Below are 21,354 nucleotides of genomic sequence, written 5' to 3'. Positions count from 1 at the left end.
GCTAACGTAGTCAGGCCGCTATATATACTACCAATATGTCATCGCATGTAGTCTAACTTTTAAGTTAGGCTAAGCCTACATCTTCGTCGATATCGAAAGTAGCTAACGTGGGTTACTCTCACAAGTCACATCCACAGGTGATAGACAGGCAATGTTCAAACAACATAGCCCACTCACAGTAATGTAAGTAAAATAATTCAGAACTGTGAATTATATGTAAGGTTATGTGTGGACATGACTATGCTAGGTCAGAACTGTAACGTTGTTATTATTTTTCTCGTGACGGCTCAATGACGGCTTATTATGTCTTTACGCTCGTGACCGCATATCGAAACACGCAAATGTTTGCATCTTCAACCTTCGTTGGGTTATATATATTCAGTGATTTGATTAAATTAATCTGTTCGAATCTTTCAATACCCTAACCTAACAAAGTAAGTGGCATATGCTTAGTTTTAATGGTTTATCTCCATCTTAAGTTTAATAGGGCCTTCGTATTATTTGATCAACATGTTTCAGGACCCAGGAACCTGATCCAGAGCTTGGACTTGCTTAAGGTCATTTTACACACACTGTAGTGATTTGTACTCACAGATTGTGGTTTCTAGTACTAAGGAAGGATTTCATTACTTATCCAATGGCCTGAAGTTTCATCGACCTACAGTATGTAGCCCAGGCCACCCTGGCTATTATTTGCAGCTGTGCCAATATGTCACATTGCTTTCAAGATTAAAACTTGAATCGTTGACAAAAGAGGCAACAGAGTGGCTTGAACGGCTCGCACGCTTGGGTAATCTTCCAAAGTTCAAGTTCATGACATACAGTAGCCTATACAAGCTAAAGTTAGGCCTAGGCTGGCCTATGTTAGCCTAAGCAGTAATGAATTACACACTAAAATTGACTAAATCACAAGAGTAATGTGTAGTCTACGTAGAAGTTCTAACTAGCTAAACGCTACCCATCACTGGATAGCTGACAATTAAGTTGGCCTTTCATGGCACAATCAATTTCCCATATCCTGACCGTGAATATTTCTTCACTTGTTAACAAACCGCTTCACGTACTACTTCTAGTAAACAATTTTCGTATGCGGCTCCTGGAAGGCCTAAAGGGGTCTAAAATTGCCTCAATTGCCCCTTTTTACACCACAATGATGTTCTGCACCACAATGATGTTCTGCACCATGCAAGACACAGTAAACAGATCCTGATTTTAAACAAATCAAAAAAGATGTTCTCCTTAGAGTCCTATGCACTTTTCAGGCTGAAGGAGAACTTCCGGGTGGATTATTGATATTGACTCTAATAATAGGAGTATGCCGCATTAAGTATTAGGCCTAGGATAAGTAAGGCCTAGCCTTGGCCTAACTTAAAAGCCATATTACTAGGAATAGATCATCCCTCAAATACCAATGATAAGCCGGCCCTAGCAAAGTACAAGTTAAAGTTAGATTATTAATTCCAAGTTGTTCTTCCTGTCTTTGACCAAGAACAGTTTATGTGAAGATGGAAAATGCCCAATAAATCAAAAACCTGGTTTATCGTTTGATAATCCCAATTTATCATTTTATAATCCAGATTTATGGGTTGATAATCATGGATTGTCGCCGACAAACCCAGATTTTCGATCGATAATACAGGTTTACCTAAATTACAGTAGTCTACATAAATTGGTGAACCTGGATCATCAATTGAAAATCTTGTACTTTCGGTTGATATTCCAAGTTTTATTTGATAATCAAGGTGTATCAGTTGAAAATCCAGGTTTATTGAAATTGGTTGGATGAATCAGATTTTTGCCGGATAAATGATAAAAAACCTGTATATCAGTCGATAATCAAGGTTTATCTAAATGACTTTGATAAACTTGGATTATAAATTGAAAATCTTGGACTTTCGGTTGAATATTCCAACTTTTATGAGATAATCCATGTTTATCGTCAAAAATCCTGGCTTATCGGTGACAATCCACTATTATTGATCAATAAATGTGGATTATTAATCAATTTATCAGGTTTTAGGCACATTTGGCTATCAATTTATCAGTTCACTAGATGGATTGAGGATGTTTGAATGTACTGTACCACAACACCAGATGTACTAACTTTTTCAACAAAGCAAAGTATTCCACTTCCAGGGTAACAGTAGAAGGTATATTGCCGAGGCTATTTGTTTTATCACAGCATGGCACATGTATGCGACCACTATCTGCCACGCGTAAAATAATTCGCATGACATATATTACTGATCTAAATTACTGTAGGTCACATGTAGAAAACATTGCAATGTTAATGTAAGATTGTCCAGGTTGCTAAATTGCAAGAATAGTTCAAAGCTTGTTTCAATGCGTTCCTTTTTTGTTTGAATCTGTAGTTGCTTGTTGTAGGATCTGAAAGAGCTATAAGACGTGCCTTCGGTTAAGTGAGTCTTCCTGATCTGCAGCAATGTTTATCGCCAGGAAGAGATCTACTGTTCTTCTCATGCTAATCTTCATGGTATCATTATGTAAGTACTATTTACCATTAAAACTTGATGAAACATATTAAATGCAGTTGTAGACCGAGTAAGACCAAGTTGTAGACCAAGTAAGACCAGTTGTAGACCAAGTCTTTGTAGAACAAGTAAATGAAACAAAACACAAAATGAGAAATGTGAGTAATATTTAGTACTCTGTAGCCCCCCCATCCCCACCAACCAGCCCATCCCCCCACTTAAAAAAAGAGAAGTTTATATAAATATTTGATTTGATGAAGCATGCCATATAAGAATGTAAGTGTTCTGTGATATGAAATGCTGTATTCGACTCAGGAATCTTAATTGCAATGTTCATTTGATTTACAAGACAGCATGGGAGTTCTTCCTGAAGAAGTAGAGTCCAGCTGTTTTGACAAAGCACCACCACATTTGGTTATTTTTCTCTTGACTTCAGGGGTTGTATTCCAGAACGTTTCCCTCCACAAGTCACTTTTTAGATGGACTCACATCAGACAACATGCCGTCAACATCCAGCTGTCGCAGCTCCAGAAGTTGCAGAAAAATCTCAACATCAAACGGGTCAGTTTCGAGTTCCATCCTCCTCCCGCCTACCCGGGAGAGACGCAGAGCGAAGGGTATAACGTGGAAGACATGTACTTCCGACGGTGGCAGGTCGCACATCACGTGGAGCCTAAACGGGCCGTGAGAGAAAGGACGGAGGAGAGACGATGGAAGGGCTGGTCCACCCATCACAACTCCAGACTACCGGAGAACAATCTCTACGATACCCTGAGAAAGAGGCAGGAAGACCGGCTGCATCTCGCGGAGCAGATGAGACGAAGGCACGATGAGGAGATGCAGAAGCAGAGCGAGGAAAGTGAGTAGTTCTACTCTTGACTGAACATGTAACGGTTGGCATGATGTGACATTGATTTGCTTGTTTAGATAGTCTCTTGGTTTTCATGACCAACATATTTTATTATCCCCGTAACTTCCACACTATTAAAGAGGTATTATGGGTTTGACTCACTTAAATGTTTAATAGTCTTCTATGTCAGTCTCTCTAGGTTGATTTGCTGTTTAGTTTCTATGACATATATATTTGCTGACTGTTGCTTTGACTCTAGCGTAGTTACTGTAGTCTCTTTGTTGACTTATGAGCTAGTGTCTCAGTAGTGCTTATAAGTCACCAATATGTCAGCTTTGTAACTGATTACTGTGATTAATCTAAACTTAAATTAATCAAAACATTGTTCATGAAGCCGCCGCACGCTTTTCATGTCCCAGAATCACGTCGATTCCAAAGAAAAAATATCTTAAGTGTCTGTGCCTCTCTTTACCTACTCATTTTCGTTTTACTATATAGGGATATTAGTAATGTACTGCTACACTAGTATTACTACATGGTAAGAATGGGTATGATGACTCACTGGCACACCATTCCATAGTCATGTGACTACAGACTGGTAGTTCTAGTATCTTACATGTACGGTACATGTTAAGGTGCAGGTTGGATTTTCTCTCTGGATAGTCTCATGCATATTATAATCGTCAGTGACTGTTAAATGTAGTGCTGGATATAACTTCATTGTTCGCCCTAGGTTGACTGACAACGTCAGTCTCCTCTATAACTTAGACGGATAGCGTGTATGTATGTATGTAAGTGTGTTGTGTACTATTGTCCATCTGGATGGTTAATATATATCTGGTTACAATTTCTTTGGGCAGTGTCAGATGATGACAATGATACTGATACAGCAATAAATGAGGATTCCAGTTCCTTTACCGTCCAGCGGACATGGCTTAAGGCTCGTCTGGAAAATTACTGCAATGACAAAGGCATCATGAAGGGTGACGAAGGTAAGCTATCGTATCGGTGGACCTCTCATCGCCACTGCGGCATTCACAAAGAATGGAAGCTGACGTGAAGTGTGTATGTGTTTTGCTGATGTGTGGTCTGCTACGGCCTGTCTGCCTTGGAGCGTGTCTGCCTGGTCTGCCTTGTGTCTGCCTTGGAACGTCATGAATAACAACTCTGTTCCAGTGTTTGGAGGGTTCACAAGTAGCCTCCAACTAGTGGAGGCATAATTATTTTGGTTTGTCTTCCTCAATGTGTATTGAAGATTAGACTGGTAACTGTAAGCATAGATGACAGAAGTTTAGGTTATGACAAGTTTACAATATAACATGATGGCTTCCTTTACAAGTTTTGTTTCCAGATGAGATTAAGTACTGTGCAGTGTTCCTACAGACTTGTGCATGGTTTAAATGTGAGCACTCACGTATTGTGTGGCACTTTCTGATACGTACAATGCTGTCGTTGTTTACAAAAGCTGCCAAACATATAAGTTTTTGTGTTATAAACAATTGGCCATTACGTCTTATCATCCACTACAGGTATTGCCCCAGATGGTTACAGATTAAGGTCCGTCCATGTCCTGGCTCGACACGGAGATCGGACCCCCCTCGAAAACGGTAAGACAGGTAAATTAGCTCCCTTCCAATTTGAATGCAGTCTGACAGAGGCAAACAAGAAGATAGGGTCCATACACATGGAGAAGTTCCTACGAGTGATGCAGTCCAGTAGCAAGGACGTAAACAGCTTGGACCAGGAGATGAAGAGTCTGATCCTTCGAATCCCACTGCGTAACTCCAGGGTGGCCTGCTACGCCTCTCAGCTTACTCCCCATGGATGGGTGCAACACATGCGTCTCGGGGACTTCTTGAAGAAGCGATACTGGAAGCAGCTGCAACTAAGCTCGGAACATGGTGCAACCCAGAAACTTGCCATAAAGAGTACACAGTCTCCCAGAACAATACAGAGTGCAATAGCCTTCCTCTTTGGCTTCCTGCCAAAGTTTTCCGTCCTTGACGTCAGCAAGATAAAGAGATCGGATTCTCCCACATTCTGTTCGGAAAGAAATTGCCATTGCGGCGCCGTGGACAAACTGCGGGAGAGTGTAGTCGACCGGTATCACAGCTTCCACAAAGAGGAGAACACCAAAAACCTCAGCAGTCGAGTATCTCGATTAATGTACGTGGAGGACCCCCTCTACTCCGTGCCGAACCCCTCACGCTTGATCGAGTTACTCACAGCCAGAGCCTGCCACCATAGCGCCCTCCCCTGTACGGAGAACGGCTGCGTCGACGAAGCCATGTTCGAGCAGGTATTCCAGGAGGTGGACTCCATCAGCGGAAAACTCCGGGCGGGTGGAAACAGTTCCGCTGAACTGTACGGGAGGCTGGCCATGCATCCTCTCCTATCAACGATAAGTTTGACCATGAGATACATAGATAGAGGGCAGAACAACCTGCCGAGATTCTATCTGTACATGGGTCACGACATAACCCTGACTCCGTTCTTGGATGCGTTAGGGATGGTGTACCCCTGGCCGGGTTACGCGTCCAGAGTCGTCATAGAGCATTGGTACCATTCCGATAGCGAACAGTCGGCAATAAAGATCCTGTACAATGGAGTCGATGTGACGTACAAGGTCAGCTTCTGTGCGGAAGTCTTGAATACGGATGGGCTATGTCCTTTCGAAGCCTATTATAAGTTCATAGACACGGACAACTTGAGAGTTTTTAACGCCATGACTTACGATGAAGCCTGCACATGGGGTATAGGGGAATGAAAACTGGATTATATTATATACAGTCAACCCTCCATAGTCTCCTGCCTGCTGTGTCTATATATACATTTCACAACTTAACAATGTTTATTGTCTCAGGTTTCTTGACTTACAGCTGGAATGTGACAGACAGTTCCCTATGAAAAAGGGATATATTGAACAACTAACCACCCCCCCCCCCCCTTCCAAAATGAAAGTTTTGTATTTTACCTGCTAAGGGATGGAATTTATACAAAGAATTACTTTGAAGTGCTATGCTCATCAAATTTGTGCTAAAGAAGATTTTAGATATTAATTTTATTTTGCAAGGTGAATATATCTTGATAAATCCAAGTAGATAGCTAGAAAAGGTGACCTATACCCATATTTTTTTTTTATTTGTGTAAGATTAACCATACATTGATAGTAGTATCCTGCCTATACATGATCCTGTTACTGCTTTCTCAATTACTTCATGTTAACCACTCACTGGTGTACAGGATACAGTAGACTTCATTAAACAGATGCTGCTGATGATGATAGTATGGAAGCTTAAAAGTGCCATCAAAATTGACGAGATATGATAAGTTGTCAAGTAAACAATTTGAAGAAAAATGTTCAATTGCTCAGTTAAAGCAACTGAGCAATTCAACATGATTCTGATTTTTGATAAGATATTATCTTGTTATCTAAACAATTTACTGAAATATGTGGCTTATTGGGGCAACGTTTTCTAATGTTGATGGCACATTTAAGCTTCTGTATGATGGTGATGTATGGAAGTGAGGTCAACCATGGGCCAAGGATATCAAATTTAATACCCAAATTCTGACTTCAAAAGAGAAAAGAAAAGATACATTAGCATTGTGTGGAAGCAATACATTCTTGCTTCAATTTTGGGTTTTCTATCAAAAATTCCCCAAACTAGTTTTTTTAAGCAATAATCGTTAATTATATGTGATATTAAACAACGGAAGCATGATTTAGTTCCAATTCTGTCCAATTTATGAATTTTATATATCAATTTAAAACAATTGCAGCTCATTAACCTTCTCGATGTATCTCAACATTTCAAACTTAATGCCACATTAACAAAAAACATGTTTTTACATTTGAAGAAAAAATGAAGTTTTCATCGCAAGAGGTTAAAATGCAGTTGCCAGGATGTGATGAAGCTATTACAAGGAAAGCGTCCTAATGTTTGATAATAGGGTATTTAAGTGCCAATTTTTTTTTTTTTTTGGTGCTATTTCTGGTTTTATCATTTTTCATGTTTTATTAACCTTCTCAATGTAGCTCTACTTGTTGTTTCCCAACTTGCCATCTCAACCATAAACATGTTGTTTGCATTTTAATTTTATATTTAAGTTTTCATCGCAAGAGTGACCTGCAGCATCCAGTTGTTTTCAGGATGTGATGAAGCTATTACGAGAAAAGGATCCAATTTAGTTTAAAATTATCATTTTTCATACATGTCTTTTCGTTGCTTTTCTGCTGATGATGGTCCTTTTTCTGACAAAGGAATGCTATTCACATGGAAAAGTTGTATTTTTCTTGCCGAGTTTTACGACATATATTTACATGAGTTTTATCATATATTTGCAATATTATTTTGTATCTCTAGTATTTGAACCTGCAAATAGCCAATAAATGTACCATGTGATCTCGATTGTGAATGAAGTGGACATTTGCCCGTACCATAGACAATTTTTAAAGTGTCTTAAAAACTTATTTATTCACATGCTAAACCCATCGGTCCTAGTAATTTTTTCGATCCTTTCGTTTATCATGAAATTTTTGTTCTGCTAAACTGTATTTCTATTCTCATTTTGTTTCTTGTAAAGGGCATTGATTGATTATTATTACTATTATTATTATCATTGGGAGGTAGCTTTCTCCACCTTTTAAGTAGGAACCTTTGTTTCCAATATGCTATAAAATTGCCATGAGCAATGTGATGTAAATCACTTCGTCTCTGCCATCGTTTCTTGTACCACGATGGAACTTTTTTTTTCTATCAAAGTTCCGTCAACATTTAGTCCTCATTAACAGATCTGTGCTCATTATACTAATAAGAGGCTTTGGTGCTTTTTTCCATAGATGTATATTTTCTTACTTCTAGAGTCTTTTTTTTTACCATCATCATGTTTTCTCTTCTTAAATTATCACAAAATATCTACGGTTCAAAATAGAGTCACGAAGACTGCTGAAGAAAATATTTTTGCTACCTGAAAAGCTGTGGATGTTTCTCAGCAAAACTGTGTATTTGGATGAAAAGTTAAAACCATGGATTCCACTGGAGAGTGTGGAGTTGGGGGGGGGGGGGTGGGGGGAGCAAGTTTGCAGTGAAATGACAAATACTAAAATGTTTATGGATGTTATATGGTGTACAGGGTAGCAAATGTTGGTTGCCTGCAGTTCAGTGGGTATGCATGCACATGAACGTAACCACCTGCCGGCTACTTCGATAACCATTCATTAAATATAGTTTCATAGATATTTCTATGAAACATTTATGAAACATATTTCTATGGTACAGCAACTGTTGGTTGCCTGAATGACTGTTCAGTGGGTATGCATGCATATGAACGTAACCACCTGCCGGCTACTTCGATAACCATTCATTAAATAAAGTTTCATAGATATTTCTATGAAACATTTATGAAACATATTTCTATGGTACAGTAACTGTTGGTTGCCTGGATGACTGTTCAGTGGGTATGCATGCATATGAACGTAGCCACCTGCCGGCTACTTCGATAACAATTCATTAATATAAATATAGTTTCATAGATATTTCTATGAAACATTTATGAAACATATTTCAATGGTACAGCAACTGTTGGTTGCCTGGATGACTGTTCAGTGGGTATGCATGCATATGAACGTAACCACCTGCTGGCTACTTTGATAACAGTTCATTAAATATAGTTTCATTGATATTTATTACTCTTGGTATCATCTCTAAGACAGAAAAGTAACTCACTGTCAGACTAAAATAAAGTGAGGAAATCATCACTATATTTTTATTTATTTTTTCTCAATGTTGTCAAGTTCAAGTTTCCAAGAACAGAACATAAAGGGGTTACCTTGGGGAGAGGGGGGGGGGAGTCAAGTGTGCAATGGGACGTTATATTATCTTGGTAATATGTGATCAAGTGGCTTCATAACAACTACAGAGTGATTTCATTATGGAGGGATCCTTATTTCATTTAGTGAAAAATACAGAGAAACAAACACAGTTGGTTCAGGTGTATTTATAAACCCACATGGCATCCAACCATGAAAATTTACAATTTGGCTTTAAAGTACAACTACTATGGTATCTGGTTATTAAAAATATCTTTCGGATCCTACATTAATATGTAAACATTGGTTGCGTGATAGAACATAACCACATATCTCAGTTTGAGCAAGTTCTACCTTGCTTCCTATAATGAAACAGTTTTGGTTAAATTTAACCAAAATGCCTCAGCGAAGTAAGTAGGTTTATTACTCATTAGGTAACCTGGTTTTTCTGCAATTTTTTCTGCTCTTTCACCCACCCCATTTCTTTTTGTTCGTGGGGAAGAGAAGGGGTAGGGATGGACCAAAACAATCAATAGAGAACTGATTTTTCTAATTTAAGGCATTCCCCAAAGCTTGTTGTCAGACAAATAAAAACTAAACTCAACTACAATGAGAAAGCAATTAAGCAGAAGATTAATGGTGAGGCCATTTTATTTATTTTTTACTTCTTACATCAAAAAAATGAAAACAAATGCATTGAAAACCTTGAAATGGAATACAACCACACGCATAGTGAAAGTGACACTGGAGATAAAATATTAACAATAGACATGATAGGTCAAAGGTCACATGAGGATAATCATAATAATAACTATAATAATATAGATCACATAACCACCACGACATGAAAAGACATGTTTGAAATTCATTTCACAATGTTAAACTTTGCCCTCTCCATTCGGTGACCAAATTTGTACACATTCTCTATTAAAGTTGTTGAATATAAAGAATAAATATACCAAAGGTACGGAAAGCGTTCTTACTAGGTTCAGAGTAATGCGTAGTTGGGTCTCACTGATAATCACAAATTTCTGAAATCATTTTCCTCGGTTTAACCCGACTTCACAATGTGAAGAGAGTCCGTGCAGGTTATTTAAGAACAAAAGGATCATCTGTGCCATCCTTGCAGACACTGCACCCCATGTCTCTCGCCCCTCCCCCCTCCCCCCCCCCCCCGCCTTCATTCCACCAACATGCACAAAACACCTTTTTCTACCCACAAACACTCCTGTCAATTAAAAACAAGTAAATTACCTGAAAGCAGTTTTCTGCTTTCATTGCATCTGCCTAAACCAGGATGAAAATCCCATGAGACACATTTCCTCCTGTTGAAAACAAACTTGCATAAATTTCATCTACTTCTCACTGAATTTTTTTCCTCTGGCCTTAAATTTGCTCATACCATATTCTACTCTGCGGGGTTCCTAAAAGCTTCTTTTTGCTAAGATTTATTTTGCTAAGAAACCTATTTTCATGCATAGGTTAGTAAGCAAATTATGATAATCATTTCCTAAGATTGGAATTCTCATTTAAGCACAAGTAATATCATTTTTGCAAGAAAATTGAGACATTTTATTTATATATATTTTTTTTATTGTGACTATTTTAATTATTATCTAAACTATAAGGGAGAAAACAATATATTTCATGAGGTTGTTTAATTACCATAAGATTTTTATAAATGCATTGAATACAACAATATCACAAATAGATTACAATTTTAAGGTCATAAATTTTGGTTGATACGTGAGAGAAATATGATGTAAAAAGGAGGAAAGATACTCTTTTCTTAAATATACATGGGGGGTGGGGGAGGGGTGGGGGAGGCAGGCAAAAAAACAACCTTTTACCAAGTCTACCTGAAAATGAAAACCACCATGAACACACAAACACCACTGGTTGCTAAGAAGAATTCCCAACACAATTTGCACATTTAAATTTTTTTTTTTTTTCCATTTTTTTCATCTCCATTTTTCATTTTAACTTTTGTATTTACAATCCGTGCCTCAAGCAAGGTGCTTAATATCTACCATATGATATATATGAAGAGACAGAATTTCAACGGCAGCATATATGTTAGATTTTGTGGCATATATTGACTTATTTCTGAATTTCCCATGAAAACTTTTGTCGTATGATTTTGTGAAACATTCAAATCTGATTTAATCCTCCAGTTGCTATGACGATGTCAGATACATTTCATTATTCATCAACTTTCTACGATTCAAGAAAGTATCATTTCTTTGATTCAAAGGAAAAAATATGATATTGAAGTCTCCCTCAATCTTTTCCATCAAATTTTTGCAAAGTTTTTATTAGCCGAAACATTTAAAAATCTTTACTATAGGTGGGTGCTAAAAATTGCAAGGATTATTCGAATTTCATTTTATTTAGAAACTCAAATTGAGCAAATCTCAGTAATTTAATGCATTTTTCTATTCTAATTCCATCCACAAGTAAATTGATTTCCTTATGTTTTTGCTCCCCTGTTTACAGCTTTTTTTTTTTTTTTTGGGGGGGGGGGGCTTCATTTCTCCTGAACATCTGCATTCATGACAAGATTGTCCTCCCAGTCATTCTGAATTTTATCAACTTGTTATCACATAAGTGCTAAAATTCTTATATTAAAAAGAAAAAAAAATGCCCCTTTTCCCAATATTTGAAACTTCATTCACATTTTTTTACCCCTCCTTACTTCGCTAACTACAGAAGAGGAAAAGGTTACAAACCCAAAAAATTTCAACGTTGTACAACTTGTTGACACCCAAAAGTAAAAATTTGCTATTAAAATGTAAAATAGAATCTAAATAGACATAAAATTTGGCTAAATGTGCATTTTCTCTTCTAACGCTATATATATAATCCAATAGAAGTCTCTTTTCCACTGCTAAAAAGTATGTTTGTTTTTTACACTAAATTTACAAAACGATCGATTTACAGACACTAGACTATTAGCATTCCAGCTACTCTCTCTCTCTCTCAGAACACCCAAAAATCTATCTGTCTATCACTCTCAACTCTCCACCTACTACCTAGCATTTAGGCCATCTTTCTGGACCGTCTTATACCGCCCTCTATAAAAACAGTGGTATCGACTGAGTCCAAGAAAACTTGAATTTGTCAGGTTTTGACTTGAATAAATTTCTTAACCACTTTTTTTCACCTCTCAAGCTCGATAATACCTTTCAAAATGTTACGTAGAACGGTTTAAACATTTGTCGTGGCTTTTAAATATTAATAGCCGATCAAATTAGTTTGCAGAACCCTCAACTTCACTATTAAGAGAAGCAAGTGGTAATCAAAGCATGGCCTACCACACATATGAATACTGTTTTCAATCTTCTTAAACCTTCAACCAACTATTCCAACCATAATTGAAAAAAATAATAATCATAATAAAAAAAGATTAAACCTGAATTTTGACTGAATTTTCCCCTTCCCATTAATCATGGTAAACTCTCAAGCCCACTGACTCCCTCACAAGGTGTGTTGACTTTACAGTTGACCTCAAGGTCAGATTATCCCCTAATTGGTGTGGCCATAAGCTAATACTAACTGACAGCTATACAATCACTTTACTAAAATCAATGAAAATGCTGTACAGAGATGATAATAACAAACTCGAATAGTTTAAAATGAAAGTTGGAAATCTTTAAAAAAAAAAAAAAAAGGTTACAATTTAAACAGAGACAAATGAGAGGATGTTCTATTTTTCTATTTTTTACAAGATACTGCTTGAAAAAAAGCTCTCAAGCTACAAATAAATAAAATGAAAGAATTTTGAAAATACTCGCTTTTAAATGCTTCCAAATGCAACTGCAAAATGGCTTTGGTAAATTGCTTTAAACATGTAAACTAGCGCAAGATTTTTTTTGGCTACCGAATTGCTTCTATTTTTCATTATATTTTTGGTAAGCTTAACTCCCAAAGGGTTTTATGGCATCTATAAATTATCTATAAATGTCTTTTCTCAGGATTTGAAAAATTTATGATTTATTTGCAAATCATGCCAGGAATAAGTCCCCCTGATGGAACAACCGTACAAGCTCCATCTGTTCGAAAGAAACAGGTTGTACCTTCAACATTCTTCCACATCAAAAAAAAAAGTACCATCAAGATGCCCTCATATCAATATTAAAATGCATAAAGAAAGAAGCATAACAGGGTTTTGTCCAGAATATGATCATTAAAACAATTCAATTTCATTTCTACCAAACAATTTTCAGATTGGATGTAAATTTATGTAATTATTCTATTTTATGGTAAAGCCAGATAAAACCTCAGAAAAATGTTGCCAGCAACTACAAAGTAGAAATCCTTTAATCACAAAAGTTCAATTGTTTGTGAAATTCTTCGAATGAGAAAATTTATACCAAAATTACTTTCTTTCTTAATTAATTGGCAGATATGAAACAATTTCCAGTAAAACCCAATATGCTTCTTACAATGTGAATATATACACCTGTAGGTCATCATAATCCAAGAAGCCACCTGCGCAATTTGACCCTTACCGTATTTGACCTTTCCCCCCTCATGGTATTCTAGCAATTTCAAGGGGTTCAAATTATGATTCAAACAGACGCTGCCTTTTTTTTTCTCTTTATCCGCGCTACAAAAGAGCAAGAAGGAACATAGACATAACAGGGGGAACTCATTAACTGACTGCAAAGTACTGCCAAGCTGGTTACCACGGCAACATCTTTGGTCCAGTCAAATTTGAGATTTCTCATTATCCTTCAATTGGGCCAAGGTTTGCTACACCATTGCAAAAATAAAAGGATTAAGCAAGAATTCCAATTTAATGCACAAGAATCTTAATTCCAGGCTTAAAAGATATTTTAATACTGAGAACAATTTTGTATTAGACTACGCCTAAAAGTCCTTAGTCATATTTCGAACCATCTTTCAGCCGTCCTTAGGACCGGTACAAAACACAGAGCCTTGCGATATGACCAAACTGGAGGCGATTCCTTCTTTGGAGATGATCCAAAAACAAGAAACAGCTCTTCAAGTGTTACCCACAAGTTCATACCTTTCGTAAGTGGACAATTTTTTCTTTCATGACATACGGGGGAATTTTATGACGATGTCAAAAGAAAATTGATTCGAAACGGGGATGTTTTGTAGGTAGATCTTTTAAAATTTCAGATTCGAGTCATCCCATTCGAGGGGTGAGCCTTTGTACTCCACGCAGACCGGTATTTCTTCCTCAGAACTGCTGCTCATCTCGGAACAATCGTCGTCGTAATCATCGTCGCTACTGTCTTCCGGCGTAGGCTCCATCGGCTGAGAAAAAGAGAAGAAAAATCGTGTTTTTGTCTGAAAATATTGTATTGTCAAATCTCAAATCAAAACTAATTTTGAGTGCAAATTGCAGAGGAGAGCAATTGGATTTTGACTTTACTCTATGTACACCCACCCAGTGAGAGGAGGAGGGGGGGGGTTGAAAGGGGCTGGGGGTGAATTTACGGAAAGTACCTTTAATAATGTTTTATAAATGAACATACCCTCTAGCAACGATGGGATAACATTGATATAACACTATTACTGACAGTACGAGGAATGGGAAGTGTTTCACGGTAAACATCAGAAAATGGTAAAAAATAAATATGTATACAAACACTACTTGGACAATTTATAATTCAGTGTCATACTGGCCAAAATGAAATCATTCTTTTTTGCTAGAATTGAAACAAGATGTATGATCACTTAAAACTGACAAACACTCTTCAAAAGAATAAAGACATTTGGACTTAAGTGTAGATGAGAAATGAAATGGCAGGGAAGAGGGGGGGGGGGAGTGGAGGGGGTAGGAGAGGAAGGTAGGAGAAAGGGAGTTTGAAATGGGACACTGGGTCACAGATCAGGATTTATTACGTTGATGATAATCTTACCCCATCCATAGGATTAACGGTGATATTGAGGGGTCCATCATCCCAATCCATATCCTGTTTATCATCCAGTGCCTTGTTTACTTTCCTGGTTGTGTATACCCTGAAGACTCCAACGATTAACATAAACATGAAGAAACCCACACAGACCACCAGAACCAGCGTCATGGCTGCGAGGAAAACAACAAATATGAAATTAAATATGACAGATCAATTGCAATGAGAAACATTGGGGCTAAAAATAGGATTTTAAATAAATCCCAGACTTGGGGCTGAAAACTCCTGTACTCTTTTCATCTTTACTTTCCTTCTTCTTGTAGGGGAGGGGGGGGGTGAGGGTGAGGGGAGTATCGGTCATAAGCCAATGGGCAATGCACACCATGTAACTACAGCAGCAGAAACCAAATTATGTCAGCTTCCACTTAAATGAAAAAATTAATTTGCTTTATTGAACATGTTACTGAGAAGCCAGTACTTTTGTACATTTGTGTTAATGAGGACTTTATACCCCTGTTCCATTTCAAACTTAATTGTTTACAGCCATTGTAGTCATGTCTTTTAAAGCTACAAAAAGGCAAAAATATGCAAAAACTAAATAGCTGAAAGAAAATCGGATCAATTCTTGTACATCACAATGGTTGGGAGGGAATGGAAGGATGGCAAAGGCTAAGAGTTAGTATAACTAAGGTAAAGTTATTGTGATCTTTATGTAAATTACTCACCCGGTGAGGAAGATCTGTTTGAGACCTTAGCTACATTGTGCTTTCCGCTGGCCATCTGACTCTTCACCTGGAAGTTTTTGGGTTGGTGGATACCAGATTTGTCCTGGTTAGATGCGGCTTTCTTGTGTACTAATGAAAGCTTTAAAAAATGAGCAACAACAAAAAAAATATGAACTTTAACTTTTTTAACAAATGTAAAAATAAAAAAGATGGTATCGTTTGTACGCCTTTTAATCATTTCAAATAAACCTGCATCTTTTTATGACAATTACCTTTCCTTTAGAAACTTGTTGTTCACAAAATACTGTCATATGATGATTTCTTATGGGAGTTATTCAAAAATTGTGACTTTTACCACAAAATAAATGTTAGTGCTCTTTCACATTTTCAACACTATTTTGAATTATTCATCATTTCTTTTGTAATTGTACAGATTTATACAGGATTAAGCATCACAGCATGTTATCTGAATACAAAATACTTTTAAGGTGCAAATTTCAGTTCAAACTATGGTTTATGGCTTCTAACACAATGTTATTGCATAATACTTCACTTCTCAGCAACTCCCTGACTGAACAATAGACAACTTTCCCAAGAAAAAAAAAGTGTCTATTCTATAAAAACAATACTATTATCCCCCGTAGGACCTCTCATGAGGTCGAGCAGGGGTTAAACTCCTTTTTGTTTTGTTCAGTTCAAACTGAATTTAGAACTTTTTTAGAGTTTTTGAACACCCTGACAAAGGGAAACTAAACACCCTTGACGATGTCTAATTAACAAAATAGCATGTTTTGAGTTCTTACCTCAACTTCGAAGGGGTTACTGACAAATCTCTCATTGAGTTCGCTACACCTAATGGTCAGCTTCTTAGATGGCAGGTTTCCCACAGCTTTGTTGCTATATACAATCTTTTGAAGTATTGCTTGGTAGTTGGCGACAGTGTCCAGCCCTGATGAAGAAATTGAAATGACAAATTGTTCATTAAGATATATGACAAAGAATTAAAGATATGTAGGGAATGTGCAAGATTCAGGAATATCATGTTATGAGATATAACTTGAAATGATGAGGACGAACTCATCATACTATAAATCATCTTATTAATCCAACCCTTAATTTCCAGTAATAAATAGTGATATCTTCCTGCTTGTCTTTACCAAAGATAAACCACAGGTTCCATACCCTACGTAAATATACCAGCCTTTCAACCAGCTGGGCCATGCGGGCACATGGCAGTGTGTGTCCAGGAATGTGGGAAAACTTTCATGATGGTGATAAACTTCAGTAATCTTTGTCTTAACGTAAAGCTAATATTGACATCAAGCAATATGCCATGTCTATCCAGTATTGAAGCTGTGACAACTTTCACTCTTCCAAAGTTAAAGACTAACGTAAGGGGGTGATTCCATTATGTATAGGGTTCTACATCTCACCCCTCCCACCCCCCATACCTCCCATTCCTCCCCATCCCCTTCTTCCATATCCTTGTCAAATCACCCCTCTGCTCTCCCCTCTCCCCTCCCCTCTCGCCTCTCCCCCATCCCTCACCCCTCCCTCCCCCATCCCCTCTGCCCCAGCATTAATTTCTCTCTCTCGATTCCTACCTGTTATAATCAACTCCTCATCAGTTTTTACGACATCCGCTGAATATTTCTTGATGATATCCGCTGGCAGTTTTAAACTCTCTCCCGTCTTCAGTGCTCTCGCCATGGTAACCTGACAGGCATCCAGGTGTTCCAATCGAGAATCGTCAAATAATTCTACAACCAAAGATGAAGAGAGATTGCTCTAGCTTTTAACGATATTTCAAAATAGTGTCAGAGCAACTAATATTACTTCTATTGTCTACCGGTGAAAAGTGCAGTAGATTTGTCATTATCATCTGACAAGTAGACCAATTATCATTCCACTGGATCGACTTGAACCGACCTTTAATGAAAGTCTTCTTCCATCCATACGTTTGCCTCCCTCCTCTCATTAGATAACCAGTTAGTTAACGGTGTGCTTTTTTTAGCGCTCTCTCTGTTTTGAACAGAAATACTAAGAAGCCTTTCCACGGGAATAGGGCACTGGTTCTGTGAATGTAAACCTAGTGAGGTTTTTTTTTTCTTGTGTCAAGTGCACTAGATTTTTTAATGTCACTTAGTACTACTAAGTGCTCTGTTAAACAGCGCGATGTACTTTCTTGAACAAACACTTCATACTTAATAACCTTCCTATGGGACCAACAGCCCAATTACTTCAAGTGCCAAAAAAAAAAAAAAAAATCAATTTGGTGACAAGTGTGCTATAGTTGTATCGATCTGAATAATTAATTGCAATAATTAGTTCCTTAACGATCCCATTTCCCCCCCCCGCCCATATTTTTAGTAAATTATTCATACCTTCTTCTCCATCTGGTGTATCTGCATCTTCTATATCACCGTCGGTGATGACGACGGTCTCAAACGGTTTAACGCCGTGATGGAACTCCTCCATCGTATGCGCTATGCTAACATCACCGGAGACTCTAATCCTCGGCAGTGATACTTGAGGCAGAACGATAAAGGTGTTAATAGTTGGGATAGCTATCTCTTCATTGTCACATCTGCAAGGATAAGAGAAGATACAAAAAAATAAATCATTAAATAAAGTGTACAAGTTGTCTGCTGTACCTCAAAGAATTATCAATTTTGTATGTCAGTATGTATGTTTGTATTTTACAGTAGATCCTCCTGCTTGCAGGAACTCGCGAAGAAGCCATCATTGGCTTATCAAAGCCGCAAGCTGACTGAAGTCAGTCTCTTAGATATCATACTGTATTTAACGTCCATGATTATGAATTGTCAATAGTCAACAAATCTGTAACTGGACGACATACATTAGGAAGTCCTAATGCACCTACAGGGGCAGACTTGCCTAAAGTTACTACCTTTCAAGTTGTACGGTAACTTCCCAAGTTCCCCTTTACTTCGTACAACATGTTATTAAAACCTTAGGCAGCTGCATTGGCAGATACTGTAGTTACCTTGTGTGAAAGTCAAATTGTGACCATGCACTTCTGAAACCCAATTCTAAACTTCAAAAACGCTTGTTAGAAAAGGCTACAAGTGAAACAGGAAAACAACGGTTCTGTATTCTGAGGTTCTTTCATGAATTATTTCGCTCATTTACTGGAGTCATACTGTAAACTTCAACGCAGCATAACCGAGGTCAGGGGAAGTTTTTCCTTGCTTCTAGCAGTTTGACTCAAGTACTTTACAAGTTTTATTCTTTCGATTTCTGGCTGAATTTAATCTTAACAGCCATGAATTCACATAGTTGAAGGACAGAACTATATTTTAGAATTTATATGACACTGTCCATTAATATTGCATAGTTACTTTCTGTACACCCTCCTATGTGTTCTATTCCCGTGCCTTACTACTGATTTCTCTATACCCTTCTATGTGTTCTTGTACCGTGCTTTACTACTGATTTCTGTATACCCTCCTATGTGTTCTAGACCCAAGCCTTACTAATGAATTCTGTAAAACCCTTTTATGTGATTTTGGACTGTGCCTTACTACTGATTTCTTTGTACCCTCCTATGTGTTCTTGCACCGTGCCTTACTACTGATTTCTTTATACCCTCCTATGTGTTCTAGTCCCGTTCCTTACTACTGATTTCTGTAAAAACCCTCCTATGTGTTCTTGCACCGTGCCTAACTACTGATTTTTGTATACCCTCCTATGTGTTCTTGCACTGTGCCTTACTACTGATTTCTTTATACCCTCCTATGTGTTCTTGCACCGTGCCTTACTACTGATTTCTGTACACCCTCCTGTGTTCTTGCACCATGCCTTACTACTATGTCTGTACACCCTCCTATGTGTTCTTGCACCATGCTTTACTACTGATTTCTGTAAAGCACTCCTGTGTGTTCTTGTACCGTGCCTTACTACTATGTCTGTACACCCTCCTATGTGTTCTATTCCCAAGCCTTACTACTGATTCCTGTAAAAACCCTCCTATGTGTTCTAGTCCCATGCCTTACTACTGATTCCTGTAAAAACCCTCCTATGTGTTCTATTCCCAAGCCTTACTACTGATTCCTGTAAAAACCCTCCTATGTGTTCTATTCCCAAGCCTTACTACTGATTCCTGTAAAAACCCTCCTATGTGTTCTAGTCCCATGCCTTACTACTGATTCCTGTAAAAACCCTCCTTCGTGTTCTATTCCCAAGCCTTACTACTGATTCCTGTAAAAACCCTCCTATGTGTTCTAGTCCCATGCCTTACTGCTGATTTCTCTATACCCTTCTGTGTATTCTAGTACAGTGCCTTACTACTGAATTATCATTCACCCAACTGAGAATGACTGAGGGCATATCTGGTACACTAATAACACAAATATAGAAAGTAAAGTACAAGGACATATTACAACCTCAAAGAACGGAAGAGCAAATCTGCTTTCTCCTCTACAACGTACGTTAAACTTAATTGCTGAGTTCATCGGACTCACCAGGTGGCATAGAGATTATGGTTACTATAACAATTTATTATTTATTAAAGTTCACGAAGATAATAAATAGCCTAATTTTAGAGTGGGAATCTACGGATAGTCTTATGTACTGTCATAATGCTTAATTGGTTATTGCTTGAGGATAATATTTCACAAGTTTTATATTTTTTTATTTTTTTTTTGCCAGAGAAAAAAATTACGCAGCTCTGCCATGCACTTCTGTATCAATCAGACTAGATCAGAAAGAAGAATAGCCAAATTATTTTGATAAATCTCGGTCAAATCGATGGGTGTAAACATCATTGTTCTTACACAGCGGTGGTCTCGATGGTGAGATCTCTTGACCCTGGAGTAGGAAATCTTCTGCTGTTGTAGTAAGAAACTTTCTTCAAAACTTCTGAGAATCCCTTTTTCAGGGTGCCCTTCAAAAAGAAGAGAAATATGGAGAAGAAAAAGTTAAAAGTCAGAAGCAAAACCAAAAGGCCTTTATCGCCAACACAAAATGGACGACTTGTAACACTGAGGCAAAGACATATAGCAGTTTCTTGTACAATGACAACCATAGCATAATGAGGTTTGTTAGGGGGTGGAAATAAGGTTGTAAACCTCAAAGTTGCAACACAAAATCATTTCCTGGATGGGGGGTGGGGGGGGGGCATTATTCCCATGGATGTAGCTTACAGGGAGAAAGTGTTATTCCAATGGACATACTATCATTTCCAATGGATCTTGCCATTTCTGGAAAAAAAGACAATACCCATTTCTTATAAATGATTGAAATATTACAATCTATAACAAACATGGAAACCTTATATTCTGGAGAAAAAGGGAACACTTACCTCTAAACTGAGCTCGGTTCCCTCTGGATTAAGATGTACCACTTCAAGCGGTAAAGCACCCATCATGATCGAGAGGCCCTCTTTACAGGCAAACATACATGTTATGACCTCCTGGCTTTCCACATGACCTGGGAGGATGCTCATGCCAGCCAGGTAACCCTTGAAGAAGCCACTGTACGATTCAGAAGCACCTGCGATATCGACAGAGCAACAAGAGAGATGCGTTTAGGGCTTTAATTATTATCGTTTAGTACGGGTGTGTTT

At 37.8% G+C, this 21,354-nt stretch overlaps 2 protein-coding genes across 4 annotated transcripts in view; one reads left to right on the top strand and one right to left on the bottom strand.

The window, feature by feature from the left end:
• The first annotated feature begins 43 nt into the window (after nucleotides 1-43).
• Nucleotides 44-9,103, top strand: LOC139975884 (2-phosphoxylose phosphatase 1-like). 3 transcript variants are annotated; one of them, XM_071984156.1, is made up of 5 exons: nucleotides 44-183; nucleotides 2,373-2,504; nucleotides 2,929-3,351; nucleotides 4,203-4,334; nucleotides 4,872-9,103. In XM_071984156.1, exons 2-5 carry the CDS (start codon nucleotides 2,444-2,446, stop codon nucleotides 6,107-6,109), a joined length of 1,854 nt encoding a protein of 617 aa, XP_071840257.1. In that variant the 5' UTR covers nucleotides 44-183; nucleotides 2,373-2,443; the 3' UTR covers nucleotides 6,110-9,103. The 3 variants fall into 3 exon arrangements, with proteins under 3 accessions (XP_071840257.1, XP_071840256.1, XP_071840255.1); XM_071984155.1 differs by lacking the exon at nucleotides 44-183 and adding an exon at nucleotides 296-434; XM_071984154.1 differs by lacking the exon at nucleotides 44-183 and adding an exon at nucleotides 554-790.
• Nucleotides 9,104-9,787: 684 nt separating this feature from the next.
• Nucleotides 9,788-21,354, bottom strand: part of LOC139975883 (calsyntenin-1-like) — a 72,025-nt gene continuing 60,458 nt past the window's right edge. The window contains exons 9-16 of the mRNA XM_071984153.1: nucleotides 21,091-21,281; nucleotides 20,564-20,673; nucleotides 18,152-18,354; nucleotides 17,372-17,527; nucleotides 16,571-16,716; nucleotides 15,768-15,906; nucleotides 15,049-15,215; nucleotides 9,788-14,440 (exon numbers count right to left, since the gene is read on the bottom strand). Of these exons, the coding sequence (XP_071840254.1) occupies nucleotides 14,291-14,440; nucleotides 15,049-15,215; nucleotides 15,768-15,906; nucleotides 16,571-16,716; nucleotides 17,372-17,527; nucleotides 18,152-18,354; nucleotides 20,564-20,673; nucleotides 21,091-21,281 (1,262 nt within the window). The 3' untranslated portion in view covers nucleotides 9,788-14,290. The remainder of the gene's footprint in view (nucleotides 14,441-15,048; nucleotides 15,216-15,767; nucleotides 15,907-16,570; nucleotides 16,717-17,371; nucleotides 17,528-18,151; nucleotides 18,355-20,563; nucleotides 20,674-21,090; nucleotides 21,282-21,354) is intronic.

This window comes from Apostichopus japonicus, chromosome 11 (genome assembly GCF_037975245.1).
Source record: "Apostichopus japonicus isolate 1M-3 chromosome 11, ASM3797524v1, whole genome shotgun sequence".
In the NCBI taxonomy this organism is placed as follows: Eukaryota; Metazoa; Echinodermata; class Holothuroidea; order Aspidochirotida; family Stichopodidae; genus Apostichopus; species Apostichopus japonicus.
Note: the sequence above shows the minus strand (reverse complement) of the source record. Positions and strands in the feature narration are given on the sequence as shown.

Coding starts and splice junctions, on each gene's coding strand:
- LOC139975884 (XM_071984156.1), top strand. CDS start 2,444: ATGTTTATCGCCAGGAAGAGATCTACTGTTCTTCTCATGCTAATCTTC. Junction 2,505..2,928: donor AATCTTCATGGTATCATTAT/GTAAGTACTATT, acceptor TCTTGACTTCAG/GGGTTGTATTCCAGAACGTT. Junction 3,352..4,202: donor GCAGAAGCAGAGCGAGGAAA/GTGAGTAGTTCT, acceptor TTCTTTGGGCAG/TGTCAGATGATGACAATGAT.